We start from the raw sequence: 20006 nt of genomic DNA, 5'->3' as shown, positions 1-20006 counted from the left end.
CTGAGGAATTCCTCCTGAGACTGGAACACCTTGCAGTGTGGATCCGGTAGTGGCCCACTGAGCGGGGTACACCGAGAATCTGCGCTCTCATTGGTAGTAGAGGTGCAGGAGGTAAGCAGAGCAAAATAGATGAGGTTACTCACGCCGATTTGTAGAAGCAGGTATGCTGAGGTGAGCATGGTAGTGGCCCGAGGCACGGGATACAACGGAGATTCCATCAGCAATATAGTAGCAATGAGTAGTGTACTCACAAGGCTGAACAAGGCTGGGTCCCAATATGAGTAGATGGATTCTCCAGGCAGAAAGGCCCTCCAAGGAGCAGATAGCCAGAATGCAACAAGGCCCCCGAGGAGCGGGTACCTAAAGTGTTCAAGGCCCAGCATGCAGGAACAAGTTCAGAGTAGCGAACAGCGAAGCATCTCCAAGAGGAGTGGAATTCAGCAGGAAGGAAGTCCTTGCTAACTCAAGGAGAGAAGCGCAGAAATGGGTTAAATAGCCCTGCAAGTATGATATGTGTAGGGTTGGACCAGGGTTCCTGCCCTGGGCCCTTTAAATTCCCCTCTTCGGGCGCGAGCACACACTATGGGAAATCAGGGGGTGGAGTCCGAAGGCGGCAACGGCATTCCTACTGCGGGTTGAGGCCTCCTGTTCCCGAGCAGGCAGGCGAACAGGAGCGGTGCTCTGCGGGTGGCTCTAGCGGCCCGCAGCGAAACAAGAAGTCGGTCGGAGAGCAGGTGAGCATGGTCGGTCGCGGCAAGAAATGAAAGAAAAATTCTCTTCAACACCAGTAAGGATCCAAATACATGGCTGCTCCCACTATAACTACCCACTGACTCCCCACCTGGGTGTGACCCAGGTGGGGAGTCAGTGGGTAGTTACAGTGGGAAAGATTGGTCAGTGACACTAGTTGACCTCCATCAGCATTAGGCTCACTCCTTGATGGGAAATCATCCCAGCACAATAGGAGCAGAGTTTGGGGTGGGGGGGGAAGGTTTGAAGTAAGGCTTGGCCATGTTAAAGTGGCCCTGTTAAATCAGAGGCTTCCTTAATTAACGAAATAACTACTTTGTCATGTTAGAAAAGGTTTTGCCATTATATGCATAATAAATACCAGAAGCTCTTGGTGGAAGGAATCTGCCGTCCCACACAGAAGATGTGGATGAGCTGTGCAAATTTGATGCTAGCACTTCTGTACTGGAGGGCTAGTTGTATCTTTTGGGTGCTGATGCATTAAAGTGTGCCAACATGTGAATTGAAAACTGACTAAAAGACAGGAAACAGAAAGTAGGATTAAATGGACAATTTTCTCAGTGGAAGGGAGTGGACAGTGGAGTGCCTCAGGGATCTGTATTGGGACCCTTACTTTTCAAAATATTTATAAATGATCTGGAAAGAAATACGACGAGTGAGATAATCAAATTTGCAGATGACACAAAATTGTTCAGAGTAGTTAAATCACAAGCAGATTGTAATAAATTGCAGGAAGACCTTGTGAGACTGGAAAATTGGGCATCCAAATGGCAGATGAAATTTAATGTGGATAAGTGCAAGGTGATGCATATAGGGAAAAATAACCCATGCTATAATTACACAATGTTGGGTTCCATATTAGGTGCTACAACCCAAGAAAGAGATCTAGGTGTCATAGTGGATAGCACATTGAAATCGTTGGTTCAGTGTGCGGCGGCAGTCAAAAAAGCAAACAGAATGTTGGGAATTATTAGAAAGGGAATGGTGAATAAAACTGAAAATGTCATAATGCCTCTGTATCACTCCATGGTGAGACCGCACCTTGAATACTGTGTACAGTTCTGGTCGCCGCATCTCAAAAAAGATATAGTTGCAATGGAGAAGGTACAGAGAAGGGCTACCAAAATGATAAGGGGAATGGAACAACTCCCCTATGAGGAAAGACTAAAGAGGTTAGGTCTTTTCAGCTTGGAGAAGAGACGACTAAGGGGGATATGATAGAGATGTTTAAAATCATGAGAGGTCTAGAACGGGTAGATGTGAATCGGTTATTTACTCTTTCGGATAGTAGAAAGACTAGGGGGCACTCCATGAAGTTAGCATGGGGCACATTTAAAACTAATCGGAGAAAGGTCTTTTTTACTCAACGTACAATTAAACTCTGGAATTTGTTGCCAGAGGATGTGGTTAGTGCAGTTAGTATAGCTGTGTTTAAAAAAGGATTGGATAAGTTCTTGGAGAAGTTCATTACCTGTTATTAAATTCACTTAGAGAATAGCCACTGCCATTAGCAATGGTAACATGGAATAGGCTTAGTTTTTGGGTACTTGCCAGGTTCTTATGGCCTGGATTGGCCCCTGTTGGAAACAGGATGCTGGGCTTGATGGACCCTTGATCTGACACAGTATGGCATTTTCTTATGTTCTTATGTTCTTAATACAAGTTGTTTTTCACACATATTAAAAGCCAACACTAATGAGATAACGATGAGAGAGATGTTAAAAAGTGCACATATAAGTACTTGTGTACCTACAGATGGTATTGTAAAAACTTAATTAGACCTCCTTGAGGTGTAATTAAGGGTCTCTTTTCACTTGTTCCTAGAGATATAAAAAATATGCATAATAAAAACTGTAAAAACTAGCTTTTTCTTATTTGCTAGAAATATTGCTAATTGTTCCCCTCTATAAACATTTTCACCATAAAATGTAATCTGAAAATATTTGATAAAACTGAAATGTTCCCTTTTGTTACTTTTGCAATTTTTTCTTTAATATTAAAAATTTCCACAGAACTTACACATTTAGCAAATGTTGCCTTTCACATGGGCATTTTCTCAATAAAGAAGATGGCAAACAGTTTTGCATAAACATAAATTTTGTGGAATATTTGTAAAACCATTACTGATAGGAAAAATATACTTTTTCTCATCTTTAAACTCCTTTGCTTTACAAGTTTTTTTGTGTTTAAATTGTTTATTGAACATGAGAGAGACACAAACATCACTTCCAAATGCATTGGTTTCTGATGCACTCCAAAGTCACCAATGCACGGTTTTATTATAATCTGACCAAAGTGACCAAAAGTTACTTGTAGTGTAATAAACATATTTTAAATAAATAAATAAATAAATAGATAAGTAACACAGAGCAGCCATGCTTGTTGATTTTTACAGAAATCTGGATCTGTTTGATAGTTCTATGTTGGAGAGTAATACCATAACATCACTGTGATGCACTGTTTGCAAATGCATTTATTTATTTATTTTTACTTGCTTGATTAATCCTTTGCAATTTTTACTTTAAAAAATCTGTTATCTGCAGACCACTGCCTTAGCTCTCTGGTGAAATACTTATAAAATGGCTTGGTATGCATTAAAGCATTTGACATGAGCAATGAAAAATCTTAGTAGATGTAACTTGGTAATGCACCAGAGTATTACAAATGAGATTACAGTAGCCTGCTCAGCAGGGAACCAGGGATTCAGATATTGGTAAATATTACTAAAAGATGTTTTATGTTGTCTGTAAGTGTCTTAGTACAGATTTCCTTTGGAATCACATTAGACCCCCTATTAGGCTTCTCAAGTCTATATCAGCCATGCTTCAGTAATTTGGGAGGACATTATTTTTTGTTGTTGTTTAAAGTCATAGTTATGTTTGCATCAGCATTTCAGCAGCCAAACTTCAAAAGGAAAACAGAAATCATGGACATTTTTAGTTCTGGAAATGTGTTAGTTTATGGAAATAATCTATCGGGGAGATTTTCAAATTGTCCACATTGGGACAAAGTCCGGGATACTATTTAGCCATGGACATTGTACCAGTTTTCAAAAATAAGATGTGTGCAAGCACGTTGCTTTGAAACTTGCTGAAGGTACAAATTACCCAGACATTTCACCAGTATTTTTGTGCACAGATGAACTCCTGCTATGTTCTTTTACCCACCACCTATTTGTTGGATTCAGTTGCTGTTTCTACTGTTGTTTGCAAAGGAACCCTTGTACTAATAGCATAATTTTCAAACAGATTTACCTGGGTAAAAAAGATTGTACCCACTTTAATTGGCTTTCTGAAAATGGCCTTCCCTTAATGTGACTAAAAGTCCACATGTTCTTCTGCTACGCATGCATTTTTCACTCCACTGAGAGGAGACCTTCTTGGGAGCATGTTTAGCTTGGTGGGGAAAAGGATGACATTTCCAAATCTATGCATGTATTTTTCCACAGAAAAAAACAGGTGCAGTTGATCGTGCATACTTTATACATGTGGCAAGTGTCAAAGGCGAAGTATGCATGCACTTTTCACTTTGAGAATTGACGCAAAGCCCGCAAGTGAAAAGTTTGTGTAATCTTTATCCCAATGCAGACATTTTGAAAATTGCCCCCTAATTTGTGGTAAGTGTTAGAGATGTGCATCGGGTGCCCAATTGTTTTCGCTTTCGTTTTGCTTTCAGGTTTGTGTGGTCGCGGGAAAACTTTTCCCGCGGATCAGGGGTTGTTTGTTTTTTTTTAATGAAAAATCAGTTTTCGGCTTACAAAAAACTAACAAAAAAGTAGCAAACAGTTACAAAAACTAATGGTTTTTGTTAGTGTGCGCTAACCCGAAAACCGATTTTCCCTGAAAATTTGGGGAAAATGGAATCCGCTTTTAGGAATTTCATACGAAATTCCCTATTGTCAAAAAGCAAATGCACATCCCTAGTAAAGAATTATTTGGTCTCATCCAACTTTAAAATGACTGCATCATCATGTTTACTTCTTTCACCTGAATACTAATCATGCTGTAATCCACCATGAGCACTATTTGGAACAGTGAGCTAAAAATCAAATTATTATTATCACTAATGTATACAAAAGCAAATAGACTGTATCAAAATTTGGACATTTAAGACATGATAAGTGGTAACTACAATAACATGCTAAAATTAATGCACTTGATGAAGAGAGTGCAGTGTTCATCTCGCTGAAATCAATATTCAGTGAGCAGGAAATTTACTCAGGTAACTTTACTTGGATATTCAGTGACACTTAGCTAGATTAGGCTGCTGAATATACCTGGATAATGTTAGCTGGGTAAAGTTACCTAGGTTACTTGATGACAACTATATTTCCAATCACAATTATTCATGTTAGTTTAGTCTGAGAAAGCTCAGAAAATGTACTCACTGGTTAAAGTTCACCCCCATCCCTGGGACACCTCCATCAGTGACCCTTTCTGTCCACTTAAATTTTGTGCAAAAATAGTTGTGCAAACAAAATTTATGCAATCAGCAGGGGGAAATATTCAGACATCAGATTTTATGCTCAAAAGGTTATCCACACAAAGCCTTGCAAATATCAACCTCACTATGTTTAGAGCATGCCCAGTGCATTTTGTCCTCCATGTTCCCCTCACACAAACAAATATGCACTTAAAAATCTAAGTAAAACTGACTTAGGAAAAAATTTAATCAGTGCTATACACAGGGTGAAAGCACTAGAATATACATAGGAGAATTAGGCTTCTTTCTGAGAGAGCTATTGCAATTGTTAACTCCTGGATCTTGTTTGCTCTCTTTCTCCTTCTCTTTTGCCAGCCTGTTGGTCTAATTGTTGTTTTCATGGTTTGTAGAAAAGAAAGGATGTGTGCATACTGATAGCAAGGGCTATTAATTTGTTACAGTTCAAATGGAAAACCCAATGAATAATCATTCAGTTCATTGCAGTTAAATCAAACATAAATGGGCATGTCCAAAAATCAGAATCCTTTTCAGATCATTCTATTTGATCTCATTAAAGTCTACAGGGGAAGCAAAGACATTCATTTTCTGAACTTGAAGTCAGAGTACAGGTGGTTGGGGATGGAATACAGCAGGAGCAGAACTAATCATAATTCATCCATTTTCCAACCAGCCTCTTCGAAATGGTAGCTGCATGTCATGTCTTCCATTTTTTTTTTATTTTGTAAGTGAAAGTAAAACTGAGAGCATTTTGAGCAGTAACCATTTTGTTCTGATTATTCTCTGTTGGATCCCAGAGAGAGAAGGTACAGATTCTTAAGCCCCTTGTTTCAAAATGTACAGTGAGATAATTAAAATAAAACAGTTTACAGGAGAAAGCTAAGTATGCCATTAGGGTCACTCACAAACACTTTACATAATCTGTTGTTTGACGTGCTACCTAGTAGCAAGAGAAAGTAATCTCTGTGAGGTCAATATTCAAAGCCATTTAGGTGGATAACTCAAAAGTTATCCATCTAAATGGCAAGTATAATGATTGGTGTGGGAGTGAGTCCTTTATGCTGTGGCGTAGTTGACACAGCTTCATAGGCGAATCTATGAGGCCTATCGCAATGCAGGTGAATGCACTCTGTAGTGGGACAGGCTGGAGCTTTACCGATACCAGCTGGCTCCCCAACAGGTTGAGCCCTTGGTTTCTGGTGTCTGGAGGACGTAGGTGGTTCCCTAGGCTGGTAGAGAAAGCAAGAGTCTAAGGGCACTATAAGTAAATTTAGGGGTGCTGGGACCCCTCTGCTACAGAATACTTCCTGTTCCTCTCCCATTTTACTTCATCATCCTCAGTTCAGGAAAAGACAATGTGTTTTCTACAAAATTAAGCTTTTATTTATCAGATTTGGCAGGACTAGCATTTAGAATATAACAATAATTCCTGTCTCTAACATCCTGGCCACTAAGCACCAGTTTACCCTAAAGAAAGTTCTATACCATGGGTGGTTTCAAAAATGCCATGAACCTTAGCCTGCTTAATATATTAATACTTATGTATAACTTATTTACTTACCCCTAGTTCCAACTTCAGGCAATTTCCCTCTGTTTACCTCTGAAGCAGGCTCTGGCTGGATGTCTGAAGAACCATCTGGGAAGGAGGTTTGCTTCTAGGTCTGGTTCTGGCAGAGCTGCTGGGCTACTCTCAGCTCCTCACTGCCTCAGACTCTGTACTACTGTCCGACCCCAGACAGGGCATTTCCTCTCTCTCCGGTCTCCTGGCCATGCCTAGCCTTCTCTCCCCTCAAAGCAGGGGATGCTGGGTTTGCTTCAGTTCCGCTCTCCTTCTCCATATTTGCCCCCCCATCATATACTTTCCAGCAGATAAATATGTATAAGCTCATGCATAATCATGTAGTGGGTGGAGGGTCTTTGCTGTATTGCAGGTCTTCCCCCCTTCCCTTTTATTCATGGGGGTGCTGGAATGTCTGAACTGAGGCTGTATGCCAATGTCAGCATTTTCTCTGTTTCAGAATGCACCCCATTCATCCAAGTGTGGGGGGTCCCTCTGACCTCTGGACTTCCCTTGGCCGGTCCGTGACTTCTACTTATGAGCTTAAGTTGCTGCATTGTCCCTCAGCCTTGGTTTTATTTACATAGGAGCTTACAAACAGGCAGATCTTGCTAAGTATCCTTCAGTTCTGGTTTAAAGTTCTCATCTGGGCAAAGTTTATTTTCCTTAGCTGTGACAGTGTTTTTGGACCTGTCAATATACTTGTCTACATTCCTCTTTGGCTATTATGATTCATATTACGTACTTTCAGTGGTTAAACATGGAATATCTCCCTACAGAATGCCAGGGTCTGGAGAGGCAGCAAGCTGGAAGTACCAGGAAAGGCCAAGGGTCAGAGCAGGCAGCAAGCAAACGTGGTCAGATCCAAGCAAGAGGTCAGGTCCAGGTGCAGGCATTCATGGTCAGGTCCTAGCAAGAGGTCAGTACCAGAAGATCAAACCAAGGGGAAGGCAAGGCTGGAAGAGGCAAGGACAAGGCAAAACTAGAGAATCAGGGATCAGGAAAACATTGGGAAAAGAACACAGGACAACCAGGATTGCAGGAGCAACACATACTGCACAATTCAGGAGATCTATTGCTGAGGCTTCTGAATGAAGTTTGACGCAGCCTTAAGTAGGGGAAGTCCATTAACCTCATCAAGAGATGCTGCAGGGTCTTTTTCGCTGCTGCCCCTTTTAAGGCACCATGCATGCCATGCATATGTAGAGATGCCCTGGATCCTGGTGGCATCCCAGAGGGGAGTGCCACTCCTGGTGGCATCCCAGAGGAGATGCCACAGAGTTCCTCCTGTGGCATCTCTGCCACAGGAGGAACTCTGCCACAGGAGGTGAGTGTAGCTGCTCAAGGGTGAGTCCCATGACTGGCAAACATAACAGAAAGTTTTTTTCAATTCAGCCCCTTATCTGGCTACATTTTAGCCATTCTGCCCATTCACATCTCCTTCTCAATTTTATGGTCTCTTTCTCTCTCTTGGGAATCCTCTGTACTTCTACCATGTTTTCTTGAATTCTGATACTATCTCCACCACTTCCACTGGGATGCTGTTCCATATATCCACCATTTTTTCTGTAATGAAATATATCCTTAGATTATGCCTAAATATACTCCCTTTCACCTTCAGCCTCCTTTCTATTGAAAGAGGCCCGCCTCCTGTGCATGAAAACCTTGGAGATATTTCCCTATCTCATCTTCCCTCTAGGATATACATGTTTAGATCTTTAATTCTGTACCTATCTGCTTTAGAACAAAGACCTCTGATCATTCTAGTAGCCACTCTTTGAAATAACTAGAGATGTGCTTCGTATAAAAATTTTGTGTCGGGCTTCATTTCGGGCCCCCCCCCCTCATGGGAATTTTGTTTTTCCTGTGCTTTGGGGGGGGGATGTTTTGGGGGGGCCCCAATTTTTGGGTTAGTGTGCACTAACCTGGCAGAGTTAATGCGCATTATCGTGAGTTAGCACGTGCTAATTCAAAAATGAATTTTTCTGAAATTTTGGAAAAAATTCAATTTTTTTTGGTTCTCCCGAACCATTCCGAATTTGGCAATTTCGTTGACATTGCCTAATTCGGGGAAAAAACGATTGCACATCCCTAGAAATAACTCCAACTGTTTTATATCCTATTGAAAGTAAGGTCTTCAGAATTGTACACTATGTTTCAAATGAGGTTTCACCAGGGGTCATACAGGGGCAATATCACTTCCCTTTTTCTGCTGACCATTTCTCTCCCTTTGCAGCCAAGCATCTTTCTGGCATTCTCTACCTATTTGGTCATCATAAGTGCATCCCTTCTTTCAAGCTGAGAAGTATTTCACATCTACCTCTCTATTGGGTTTTTGAGGCCTGAATATATAACTATGTATATTTTAGCATTCAATTTTAGCTGCCCAATCCTACACTGTTTCTTGAGCTTTGTTAGATTCCTTCTTGTGTTTTCCACACTTTCCTGCCTGGCTACACTTTTGTAGATTTTGGTATCTCTGGCAAAAAGACAAATCTTTCCTGACAATACTTCTGTAATGTTGCTCATGAAAATGTTGAAAATATCCAGTTCAAGGACAAAGCCCTGTGGTATACTGCTTGTAAAGCCACCCTCTAGGAGTGAACTCCATTTACCACTACCCCATTTTTGCCTCCTAGTCAACCAGTTTCTAACATTGTCAGTCACATTAGAGTCTATTCCAAGGGTGCTCAATTTATTTATAAGTCACCTATGCTGAACTGTGTCAGAGACTTTATTAAAGTATACTACATCTAGCACTTTCCCTTGATACAACTCTCTAGTAGGGATGTGCATTCATTTTGAATGAATACGCAATCCGCAACATATAGTTCCATATTCGTTGCATTCGTGGAGTTCCGAAAAGTATGACGAACCTCCAAGAATGCAACGTAACTTTAATGAATAAACCCCCCCTACCCCTCCTGACCCCCCAAGACTTGCCAAAAGTCCCTGGTGGTCCAGAAGGGGTCCTGGAGCAATCTCTTGCACTCGGGCCGTCGGCTGCTGGTATTCAAAATGGTGCTTACTATGTCACAGGGGCTATCGGTGCCATTGGTCAGCCCCTGTCACATGGTAGGAGCACAAGATGGCGCCAGCCGTCCATTGCTCCTACCATGTGACAGGGACCAACCAATGGCACTGACCAATTGCCCTTATGCTTTCTCCTTTTAATTGTGCCCACTGCTCTCCTACTTCACCTAGATTTTCCCATCTAGCTAACATGGAAAAGCACTCAGGAACCCCAGCTTCCAAGTCAGAGATTAACCCTTTAGTGCCAGTTGCACTGAATACAGCAGAAGCAGTGAACATACTGGCTGACCACCCATTGACAGTATAACAGAAATCAAGAAACTATGCAGAATATTTTATTTATTTATTTAAAGGTTTTTATAAACCGCCTATACAATGTATGAACTAAGTGGTTTACAATAATATCAAGAAAGTAAAACTGATACAAAATACATAATATAAATAAAATATTAAAAGTATAAAGATAGAAAATAGGGAGAAATAAAAGTGAGGAAAACTTGGGGTTAAAAGGAAGTATATGATAGAGAATAAAATTATGAACACAACATTAGCAAAGCAAAAGGCTGCTGTGAAAGCAGGAAACTGTGAAAACAGAACAGTAGTAAATAAATAGAAAAATACCTGTGGCAACAGGACTCAACACTATTTGGTTTGCATACTCTGTAAGTACAAACTTCACTTACTATTAGTCAGCCAGGATCCAGTTTTTGGGCATAAGGAGTGTTGTGTGGTCCATTTGCAATTGCTCATGACCTTGTGATATTTCATATCTAACTACTTCAAATGGCTGCCTTGGGCTGCAATCATGTCCAGCACCAATAGTGGCACTTCAAAGTGAATTTCACTTAGGTATTGTAGGCATTTCCTTATCACCAGAGGGCTTACAGTCTGAGGTAGATTTTAAAAGAGCTGCTCACGCAAAAATGACCACACAAGATGATTCTGACAGGCTGGACTCCAGTAGCATTGGAGATGTCTGTGAGACTCCTATCAGGTACGAGGTTGCAAGGCCATATATAAACTCTCTGTTGGCTTCTGTACAGTAGTCCTTTACAGCATGGTGCCTACCTAGTGATATGGGCTCTGAGGTAGCTCCAGTGGCTGGGTGGAGTGTGCCTTGAATTCTAGGCCATCAACGGCCATAATGCTGGCACGTGTCCTTGTTGGAAGAGAGGCATAGACATTCTCTAGTAAAGGCATTAGGAGTGGTGTATTAAAAGATATTCTTCTGGATATGACAGGCCATGCCCCTCGGATTTTAGAAGGAAGAAGTTAATATGCATGAGGGATTCTTACAACTATTGGAAGAGACAGGATATATTTTTTTTTTTCCATTTATATTTTATTGAAATTTCTTCATCATTTTTACAGAAGAGAAATAAGAATATTGTTTCACAACGAAATAATATATATTCCACAGATATAATTAGTACCTTCAAAATACCATGTGAATCACAATATACAGCCCTCTTAAAGGGGAGCCTCAATATATACTTCTAAGGAAATTTAGAGACGGGATATTTTGAGTGGCCGCGTATAACAGGGCCTGCAATGGAAACAGGAACTAGACTATGTTGACACTTCCCTGATGGGTGTTTAGGAAACTTATCTCTGGCCTCCTGCCTGATATGCAGCTGGTCCAGCCACTTCCCCTCCTTAAGGCATAGCTCCTGAGCCTTCTTGAGGTCTTCAGTTTATACAGAGGAGAAATAATAATAACATTCTCTTAGTTCAATGTTGGTTCTTTGACTACCTCACTGGTATGATTCCATTTTGTTTCCCAGTTAATCCTTGGCCTACCTTTACAGTGGTTCTTTTCAGTCCCTTTGCACATCAATGTACGCTGTTTGTCTTTTGCCCAACCCTCAGCTCGCCTTATCTTCAAGCATCTCAGTCCCACCCAACCCCCACCCAACTCCCTATATCCCAAGAGGTGCTTATCTCACATGTGTTAGAGGCTCTGTGATTGAACTGTATTTGGAGGTCTCACTAGGCTTTCCATAGGATCTCCCAGATGGGGAGCAGGAGGACTTAATTTCTCACCACCAGGGAGGCCAACCTTGCCATATCCCTAGTAGTGAAATTTGGCTGTCTTGCTGGGGTGGAAAGGGAGCATTCTGGAATGAGCCTGTTCTAATAATACCAGAAGTGTATGCACGTATGAATACATTTTCAGAGTTTGCACATAATACCATGCATGCTGAAAAGTACGCACGTACTTTAGGGGGCATGGAAACGTATTTTAGAACCTGCACAGATGGAGCGACGTAGTTTCTAAAATACTATATCAAATCCGTACAGACCCATACATGCTTGTTATGAGCACACAAAAGTTTGCTTGAAACATATCCTCATACTTTTGACATTCAATAACTATACACACAAATTCTGCTGGAAACAGTATCTGTGCAAATAGAAAGTTCAGGTCTGTGTGGGGACATTTTAAGATTCAGTTTCCAAAGAAACTTTTACCCTTTTGACAACTAGTATGAAGTCTGCTGGCAAAATGCACCCGCAGACTTTACCCTTTCCTGCACAGTCTTAAAATTCCCCCCCTTAATCTCCTCACCCTTTGCGCTTGGTATGTGACTTTCAAAGTATTAAAGGGAATTTTCCTAGTCTCGGGGAATTTTGGGGGTGAGCTTCAGTTTGAAAATCCCGTGGGGGGGGGGGGGGCCTCGGCTCCAGGGATTTTTACTCGATGTACCTTGCCTTTGCATATTTTCCCAGGCCTGCCCTGCCCTGCCCCCAACCCTGCCACTTTTCCTTATTAGGAAAGTCCATGTGCTGTGGACGGCATACATAATTTTCCACACACTGGGGGAAATGGCAATTTTCAGAATCTTTTCCCATTTCAAGGTTAGGTGAACATTGTGTTAACAGTTCATGTTTTATTCAAGTTTCCTGTGGTTTTGTTTAATCAATGGAAAGCTTCAAATACCAGGAAAAAAAAAATCATATCAAGTTAAAAAAAAACTGAATTGTTGAAAATCTCTGCTGTTTTTCACTGGAGACAGTTTAGAGAGGATTTCAATTGAGGAGGTTAATCATCTGCATCTCTGAGGTTCACAGTTTATTCCTCCTCATGTAACATACTGTATCTCTGCAGTGACTTTTCCAATAATAATAATAATAATAACAGAAAGCACATCTGCTTCTGTGTCTCAAGATCATGGGTTCACAATGCAATGAATTGTCTCTATTAAGTCTTTTTCTCCTTAAGCTCCAACCTTTTCCCCTTCAAGATTTGGAATATTACACTGCCACAAAATGGATGCATTTTGGAACACCATGTGCCAGAAATGACTCAATGAGCTGATAAGATTTAGGCTTTGCTAGCAAATAAAGTCCCATCGTGTAGCACTATGCAATGTTGACGTCAAAGCTGAACAAAATATACATTTCTCAATTTGTTCATCACACTTGTCTAACTGAAAAATCAAACTCATGTCAGTATGAAACCAACAACTAAAATGTCTGATCTAAGCTTTTTTTTTTATTTTGCAGGCCAAAGTCCATTTAGAGAAATCTACTGCCTCCCGATTAGATAAATCCACACAGACTGAATTTGTAGGCCATGACGTAAGTACTACCTATATGAAACAGGCTGATATTTCTATGTGTGTATTTGTATTCCAGCCTCTGCCAGCCCCATTTGCCTCTGTTGTGACTGTGTCTATGCCTTGATTTAATGGGATTTAACAGAACACCATTCATCTTTTGCTCTTAAATGATTTTTAAATGCCTCCCATAACAGAAAAAGATAATCACAGCCACTACTAGCATACCAGTGTTCTATTAATTACTTGTATTATCAACAGCTCTTTTATCCTCTCTTGCATTAGGGGAAAGCACAAATACATTGAAGATACATATTAGTATAATGTGAAATCTTTCAGTAGGAAAGAACATTTATTCACTTGTAAGAATTTAATGAAGTTATTATGTTTGTAATTGCCAAAGACTAAGCAAGCCAAATTGTACATATTGACATATAATGAGAAAGGCACAATTTTGCATCAAAAAATTTTTACATAAATGTTTTAATCATTGTGCACCAGTCGGAAATACTGACAGTAGTTTAGTTAATTGAAAATTAAAATTTACATCTTGTTTATTTATGAGCCACATAGGATGCTCGTGAATAAAATGAGCAGTCTGGGTGTGGGTCCCCAAGTAGTGAAATGGATTAGAACCTGATAGTGGAAAATGGAACTCTGAGGAGAGCGGGGTGATTATTGGAATGGCTCAGGGATCAGTTCTGGGGCCAGTTCCGTTCAATATCTTCGTAAGAGATATTTCAGAGGGGCTTGGGAGGAAAAGTCTTTTTGCAGATGACACAGAGATTTGCAACAGAATGGACACCTCTGAAGGAACAGAGAGAATGAAAAGTGATCTAAGAAAGATTGAAGTATGGATGGTATGGCCAAAGGTTTTGCAATTAGGATTCATTTACAAGAAATGCAGAGTTACACATTTGGGGTGCAGAAATACAAAAGAACTATACTTGATAGGGGGGCAAGAAACTGATGTGCACAGTTGGGAAAAGAGGCCTCGGGGTGTTAGAGCCTGTGATCTGAAGGTAGCAAAGGAATGTGACAAGGCGGTGACTATGGCCAGAGTGATACTGGGCCGCATAAAGGCATAACCATTAGGACAAAGGAGGTGATAATGCCCCTGTTCAGATCATTGGTGACGCCTCTCCTGAAGTACTGTGTCCGTTCTGGAGGCCATAGCTAAAAAAGGATAGAGATACGTTTGAAGTAGTCCATAGAAAGGCAACCAAAATGGTGTGGGCTATGCACCAAAGTACATATGAGATCAGACACAAGGATCTAAATGTGTATTGTGTAGAGGAGAAGAGGGATAGACTTTTAAATACCTGAAAGGTGCTAATAATGCACAGTAATCAAAATGTTTCCAGTGGAAAGGAATCTGTAGGTTGAAGGATCATGATATCAAGGTCCAAGGGCAGGGCAGACTCTCGAAAAATGCCAGGAAATACTTTTTCAAAGAAAGATTAGTAGATGCATCGAATACCTTCCCAGAAGAAGTGGTGAGGACAAGAATGGAAACAGAATTCAAAAGTGTGTGAGATAAAAATCGAGAATCCCTAGTGGATAAAGGAAGGAAATGGAGAAGCAAGGTAACTGGTGGTAATTTTCATGTAGCATTTCTGCAAGGGGGTAACTTGCGAGGCTATTACAACTCTAAGCAGAAGGTATGGGGTAATCTGCACAGAATGGCAGCTACAACCCTAAACACTGTGCTGGGCAGACTGGATGGATGCTTTGCTTTTTATCGGCTGACATTTACTATATTACTATGTATGGTACTATATTGTGAGAAAACCATTTTCATTAAGTTTACCAAATGGATCCAGATTTTCAGGAAAGGCTGATAAATATATGCATGCAGGACTTGTAGGCTTGCTTTTCTTAGGGAATACAATAGGGATGTCAGAATATGCAATGAGGTAAAATCAGGACTGGATCAACCTATTCTGAAAATCTGGAGCCAGTTGACAACTCTAATTTTCATTCTAGCCATCATAGCTGTTTAACTTAGAATTGTAAGTCAAAAATGTTGCTGGAAATGGAATTTATGTATTCTGATGAATAAAAAAAAATATCAAAATTAAGTGTAATCCCTGGGCCGAGATCCCCACTAAGGAGTCCACGGGCCACCATCAATTCCAAGGGCTTAAGATATCTGAGCTTCCAAACATTCTTTAAATCCCTCTATTTCAAGGATTCCCAGTCAGGGTTGGGGAGTCTGATCTCCAAGTCCTGAGCATTGTTTAAAAATCTTTAATAAGCATATTACTATCATGCTGGATGATGAATGTGGTTCCAACATAACAAGGCAGAAATGAAGTGACTGACAATATACAAGGCTTTGTTCTATAAAATCTCAGTTTCTGTTTAGAGAGATCCCTGAGTCCTAACCCATGAAAATAATGAATTAGGAACAGCATAGGAATGCTGCCCTTTGACAGTTAACTCGGGAAATCCAACTTAAAAAAAAAACAAACCACACCCTGAGATAGTGGCAGGGGTTTATAAAGGCTTTGATCATACCATCTGCTTCTCTCACATGGGGGAGCAATACCCAAACCTCTAGCTGACCAATCTCTCAGTACCGGCAAAGGAATTTAGTTCTCTCGTTTTGGTAAGGAATCCTTGTGCTTCCTTATAGTAACATAGCAGATCATTGGAGTAAAGATGTACAAATGTCTTTAAAAAAAAGGTTTGCAATCAAATTTGTCAAACTTGAATAAATGCTTTAGGTTCATGGAATTGGTTTGCAAGCCTTTTTTTTTTTAATCCATGTATTGCTATTGAAGCCACAAAACCTTTACAAAAAATTTAAACAAAATATTAGCTTGTCTGCAGGAATATGCCTCCTCCATATTGCACGACATAGTTTATCTATTCAACATGAATTTAATATCAGCAAGAAATATACTTTTTACACCTGACCTTTTTTGACTTCTACAAGTGAATCCTCCCTGAACAAAATATAAAATGTAATATTTGGCCCCATCTGTTGTATTCGGACACCTGCAAGAAGATTCTGCTGTTCAAAGTTTTATTTCACAGCCTCCATTTCCCACTAAAGACGTTATTTGTTTCCAGTAGATCTAAAAACAGCAATCTAACACTACGGGTTTGTTATGTTTTAACTTGGTTTGTGGGCCCTTGGGTCATGGAGAGAGCTGACTCACCCACAGGGAGGAGCCCTGTGGGAACTCTCCACAACAGGCAGGGTCTCAGTAGTGATGGACACAGGAGTCAGAGAATATTTATGAAGAATACTCTATGAAGAAGTATTTCCTGAAGATGTTCCTGAGTCTGCCCCCTTAGAGTTTTATATTCTGACTCCTAGTTCTACAGATTCTTTTCCATCAGAAAAAAGTTTGATTATTGTACATCATTAATACCTTTCAGGTATTTGAATCTGTTTTTTAGGTCCCTAAATTTGAATTAATTTTCAACTGAAAATTTAGGTCCTAAATTCAGCTGAAGATCCCCAGAAATTTAGGATCCTAAAATTTTAAGCACCTAATTAAGATTTATTATTTTTTTTTTCAACTGTACCTTAATTTTTGAGCTCTTTCATCTTTTGTATTTATACTGTATTCACACTTCATTAACTCTATCCCTTTTATATTTATTTTCTATATAATATTTATTACTATATTACTATGTTTAATTGGTTATCTATTCTATTTGTTCCATCATTATTGTTATTGTTCTATTGTTACCTGTTTTATTGTTCTATGTAAAGCCCCCTACTCTTTTTGGGCATTTAAAAGTTGTATGTAAACCGGATTGATTTGTAGTTCCTACAAGAACTTCGGTCTATAAAAATTAAAAATAAATAAATAAATAAATTTATTATACAGCAAAGAGAAACCCAAGGAGCGGGTTTGTAAACTCAGTCCTGGAATTAGAAGACCTGGAATGGATTCTCTGGTAACAGTCTCAGGGCAGGGTAGGCCGGAGGCAGATGTGAGTAACTGGTACAAGACAGCAAGAATCCGGTAGTGGTCCGCAGAGTGGGGTAACCCGAGGATCCACACATCAGGATAGACGTGGTAATGTAGAGTAGGTCTTGTACTCACAGTGCAGTAGAGAATTAGTAGTAGCAGCAGCGGAGATCCGATGCAGGAGAATTCACTTAGCTGGTGAAGGTGAGACAGGCAGAAGAGGCTGTCCGAGGAGCGGATAGCCCTGAGTGCAGCAAGGCCCCCGAGGAGCGGGTACCTGAGTCACTCAGCCTGGAACGCAGGAACAGTGATGCGAAGTATCTCAGAGTAAGAAATAAGCAAAAAGGAATCCTTGCTAATTCGTAGGTAGGAAAGTCTGGTTTAAATATACGTTTAAATACACGTAGGCAGTGACTTCATGTGGAAGGGACGCCCCCGAGGTTCCCGCCATGACGTGCAAAAGAAGGAGGCAGGCGCGCCCGTGCCCTAGGTCACACCAGATTCAAGATGGCGACCGGGATCACCCTCGCCAAACCAGGAACGCCAGGGGGGTCAGCGGGCAGAGGCAAAGGCGGCCATCTTAGCCAGAATCGGAGCTACTGGGCAAAATGAGGTGAGCAGCAAAGGTTGCAGCCGTCTGTGACCGATGGGCGCAACAGGGTTTATGCAATAAAATTTGTGATAAAATGTTTTACCATATAATTTGGTAAAATATTTATAGTAAGTAACGCTAACATGGCCTTATTGTGCTATCCAAAAAATATTTACCAAAAGCATGATAAAACTTGTCCGGAATATTGTGGCAAGAGTACTAATATGGATGTTAACTCAAAAAATGTTTAACTTTCACGTTAACTGCAGCCTGAAATCCCCTCTACTAACCAGCCCTTCTACTTTGGGCTGGTTAGTGCAGGGAATTACCTCTCCCTTCTTCTGAAATTCCTTCCAAATACAATCTCCTACCCCAACCCCTTTAGGCATAACAGGAATATTCCTGAAGGATATCCCTCATGTGACCCAAGAGGCAACCCTCCCTCCTTTTTACTGCAAATCATGACCTCCCTGAGAGCCTTCCTCTCCACCACCTTCCCTGTGCTTTTCAGGAGCCCTCCAAGCACCAGCCCCTCCCCCCCCCCCCATAATCGGGTCTAACCAGTCTGGAAGGGAAGGATCTTCTTGGACAGGAGGGGTGTAAGAGCCCACGGCTGTCAGTGATTGATGCTGCTAGGAGTAACTTACCACTATCATATGATAGCAGTGAAGCACCTCCTAACAGCATCATTCAGCAGCAGTTGTCGTGTGGAAAGGAAGGTTATGATGTCCCTTCTGCTTGTAAAGATTCTGCCCATTAAGACTCATAAAATCTTTTTTTCAGGAGGGAGGATGGGAAAGGGAGAGGGAGAGGGTCAGGGGAATGCCTCTGTTGTGGAAACGAGTTAGAGAGGTTCCTGGCATGTGCTGAGGGGAAAACCTTTGGTAGAGAGAGGGGGCTTCTTCATATGACTGCCAGGGTGCACCTGAGGGGTGTGGGAGGTGCCTCTCAGGGGAGCAGGGGAATTCCTGCAATGGCCATGGTAGGGTGATTCTTGAGGGTGGGAGGGTTTCATGATATCTGCTGTAGGAGGGGAGATTGATGTAAGAGGGACTCCTGCTGTGCTCTGGACAGAGGATGATGCTCCTGGGAGGGATTTTGGAGGGGATCATGTTATGTTTGCTGGGATCAAGTAGAAAGGGAAATCATCCATTCTAACCCACCCAAAGTGAAAGGGTTGGTTAGCACAGGTAATTTCAAGCTGCAAAGTACAAGGTAAAAAAAAAAGTAACACCTAGTCTGAGGCATGTGTTAAATTTTTACTTTTATCAGACATACAAAAAACAGCTGGGGCAGTCTACATGCCAGACTCTTTTCCATGGGCATTGTTAAATTTCATTTACACAACCCTCCCTTGCAGGAAAATATCAGCCCAGGGGATTTTTTTCAAAACTAGCCCACAGGGTATCTGACACCCTTATGCACTTTCCATGCAGCACATGTGTTAACAGCTCCCAAAAGCATGCCGTCAACCCTGGAACCCGGCAGAATTGAGTCAAAATATCTCCAAAATAAACCACATCTTTCCTAAATAACTAAGAAGTTGAGAACACTCTAGATCTACAGCCTCCGTTTTATTCATTCAAATTGATTGGGCCCCCTACATATCTGCTTATATATCATATATATATCCTGGATTCCCGGTTTGGCTCTTGAACAAGTTACAAGTAATGACATTGCCATCCAGTGTCAGATGCATACACACTAGGGATGTACATTTGTTTGCAACGAAATAGGAAATATAGATGATATTTCCTATTTTGTCGTGGTTCGGGGGGGTCCCCGAAAATGATAGGAAAACCCCACGAAATATCATGTGGTTTTCTTGTCATTTTCGGGAGGGGGGAGAGAAAGGGCATATAAAAAAAACCCCAACCCTTCAGATTTAATTAATTACAATCTCCTACCCTCCCGACCCCCCCCCCCAAACTTGCCTAAAGTCCCTGGTGGTCAGTGGGGGCCCTGGGAGCGATCTCCCCTCTCGGACATCGGCTCTCACTAATCAAAATGACGCCAATGGCCCTTTGTCCTTACCATGTGACAGGAGCTATCGGTGCCATTGGCCAGCCCCTGTCACTTGATAGGAGCAATGGATGGCCCACGCCATTTTTTAGATGGCGCCGGCCATTCATTGCTCCTAC

The 20006-nt window shown here is 41.1% G+C and overlaps 1 protein-coding gene across 1 annotated transcript in view; it reads left to right on the top strand.

The window, feature by feature from the left end:
- Positions 1-20006, top strand: part of CCSER1 (coiled-coil serine rich protein 1) — a 1237581-nt gene that overhangs the window by 1173069 nt on the left and 44506 nt on the right. The window contains 1 exon segment of the mRNA XM_029597704.1: positions 13289-13363. Coding sequence (XP_029453564.1) covers positions 13289-13363 — 75 coding nt within the window.

Source organism: Rhinatrema bivittatum, chromosome 1, assembly GCF_901001135.1.
Source record: "Rhinatrema bivittatum chromosome 1, aRhiBiv1.1, whole genome shotgun sequence".
Lineage (NCBI taxonomy): Eukaryota > Metazoa > Chordata > Amphibia > Gymnophiona > Rhinatrematidae > Rhinatrema > Rhinatrema bivittatum.
Note: the sequence above shows the minus strand (reverse complement) of the source record. Positions and strands in the feature narration are given on the sequence as shown.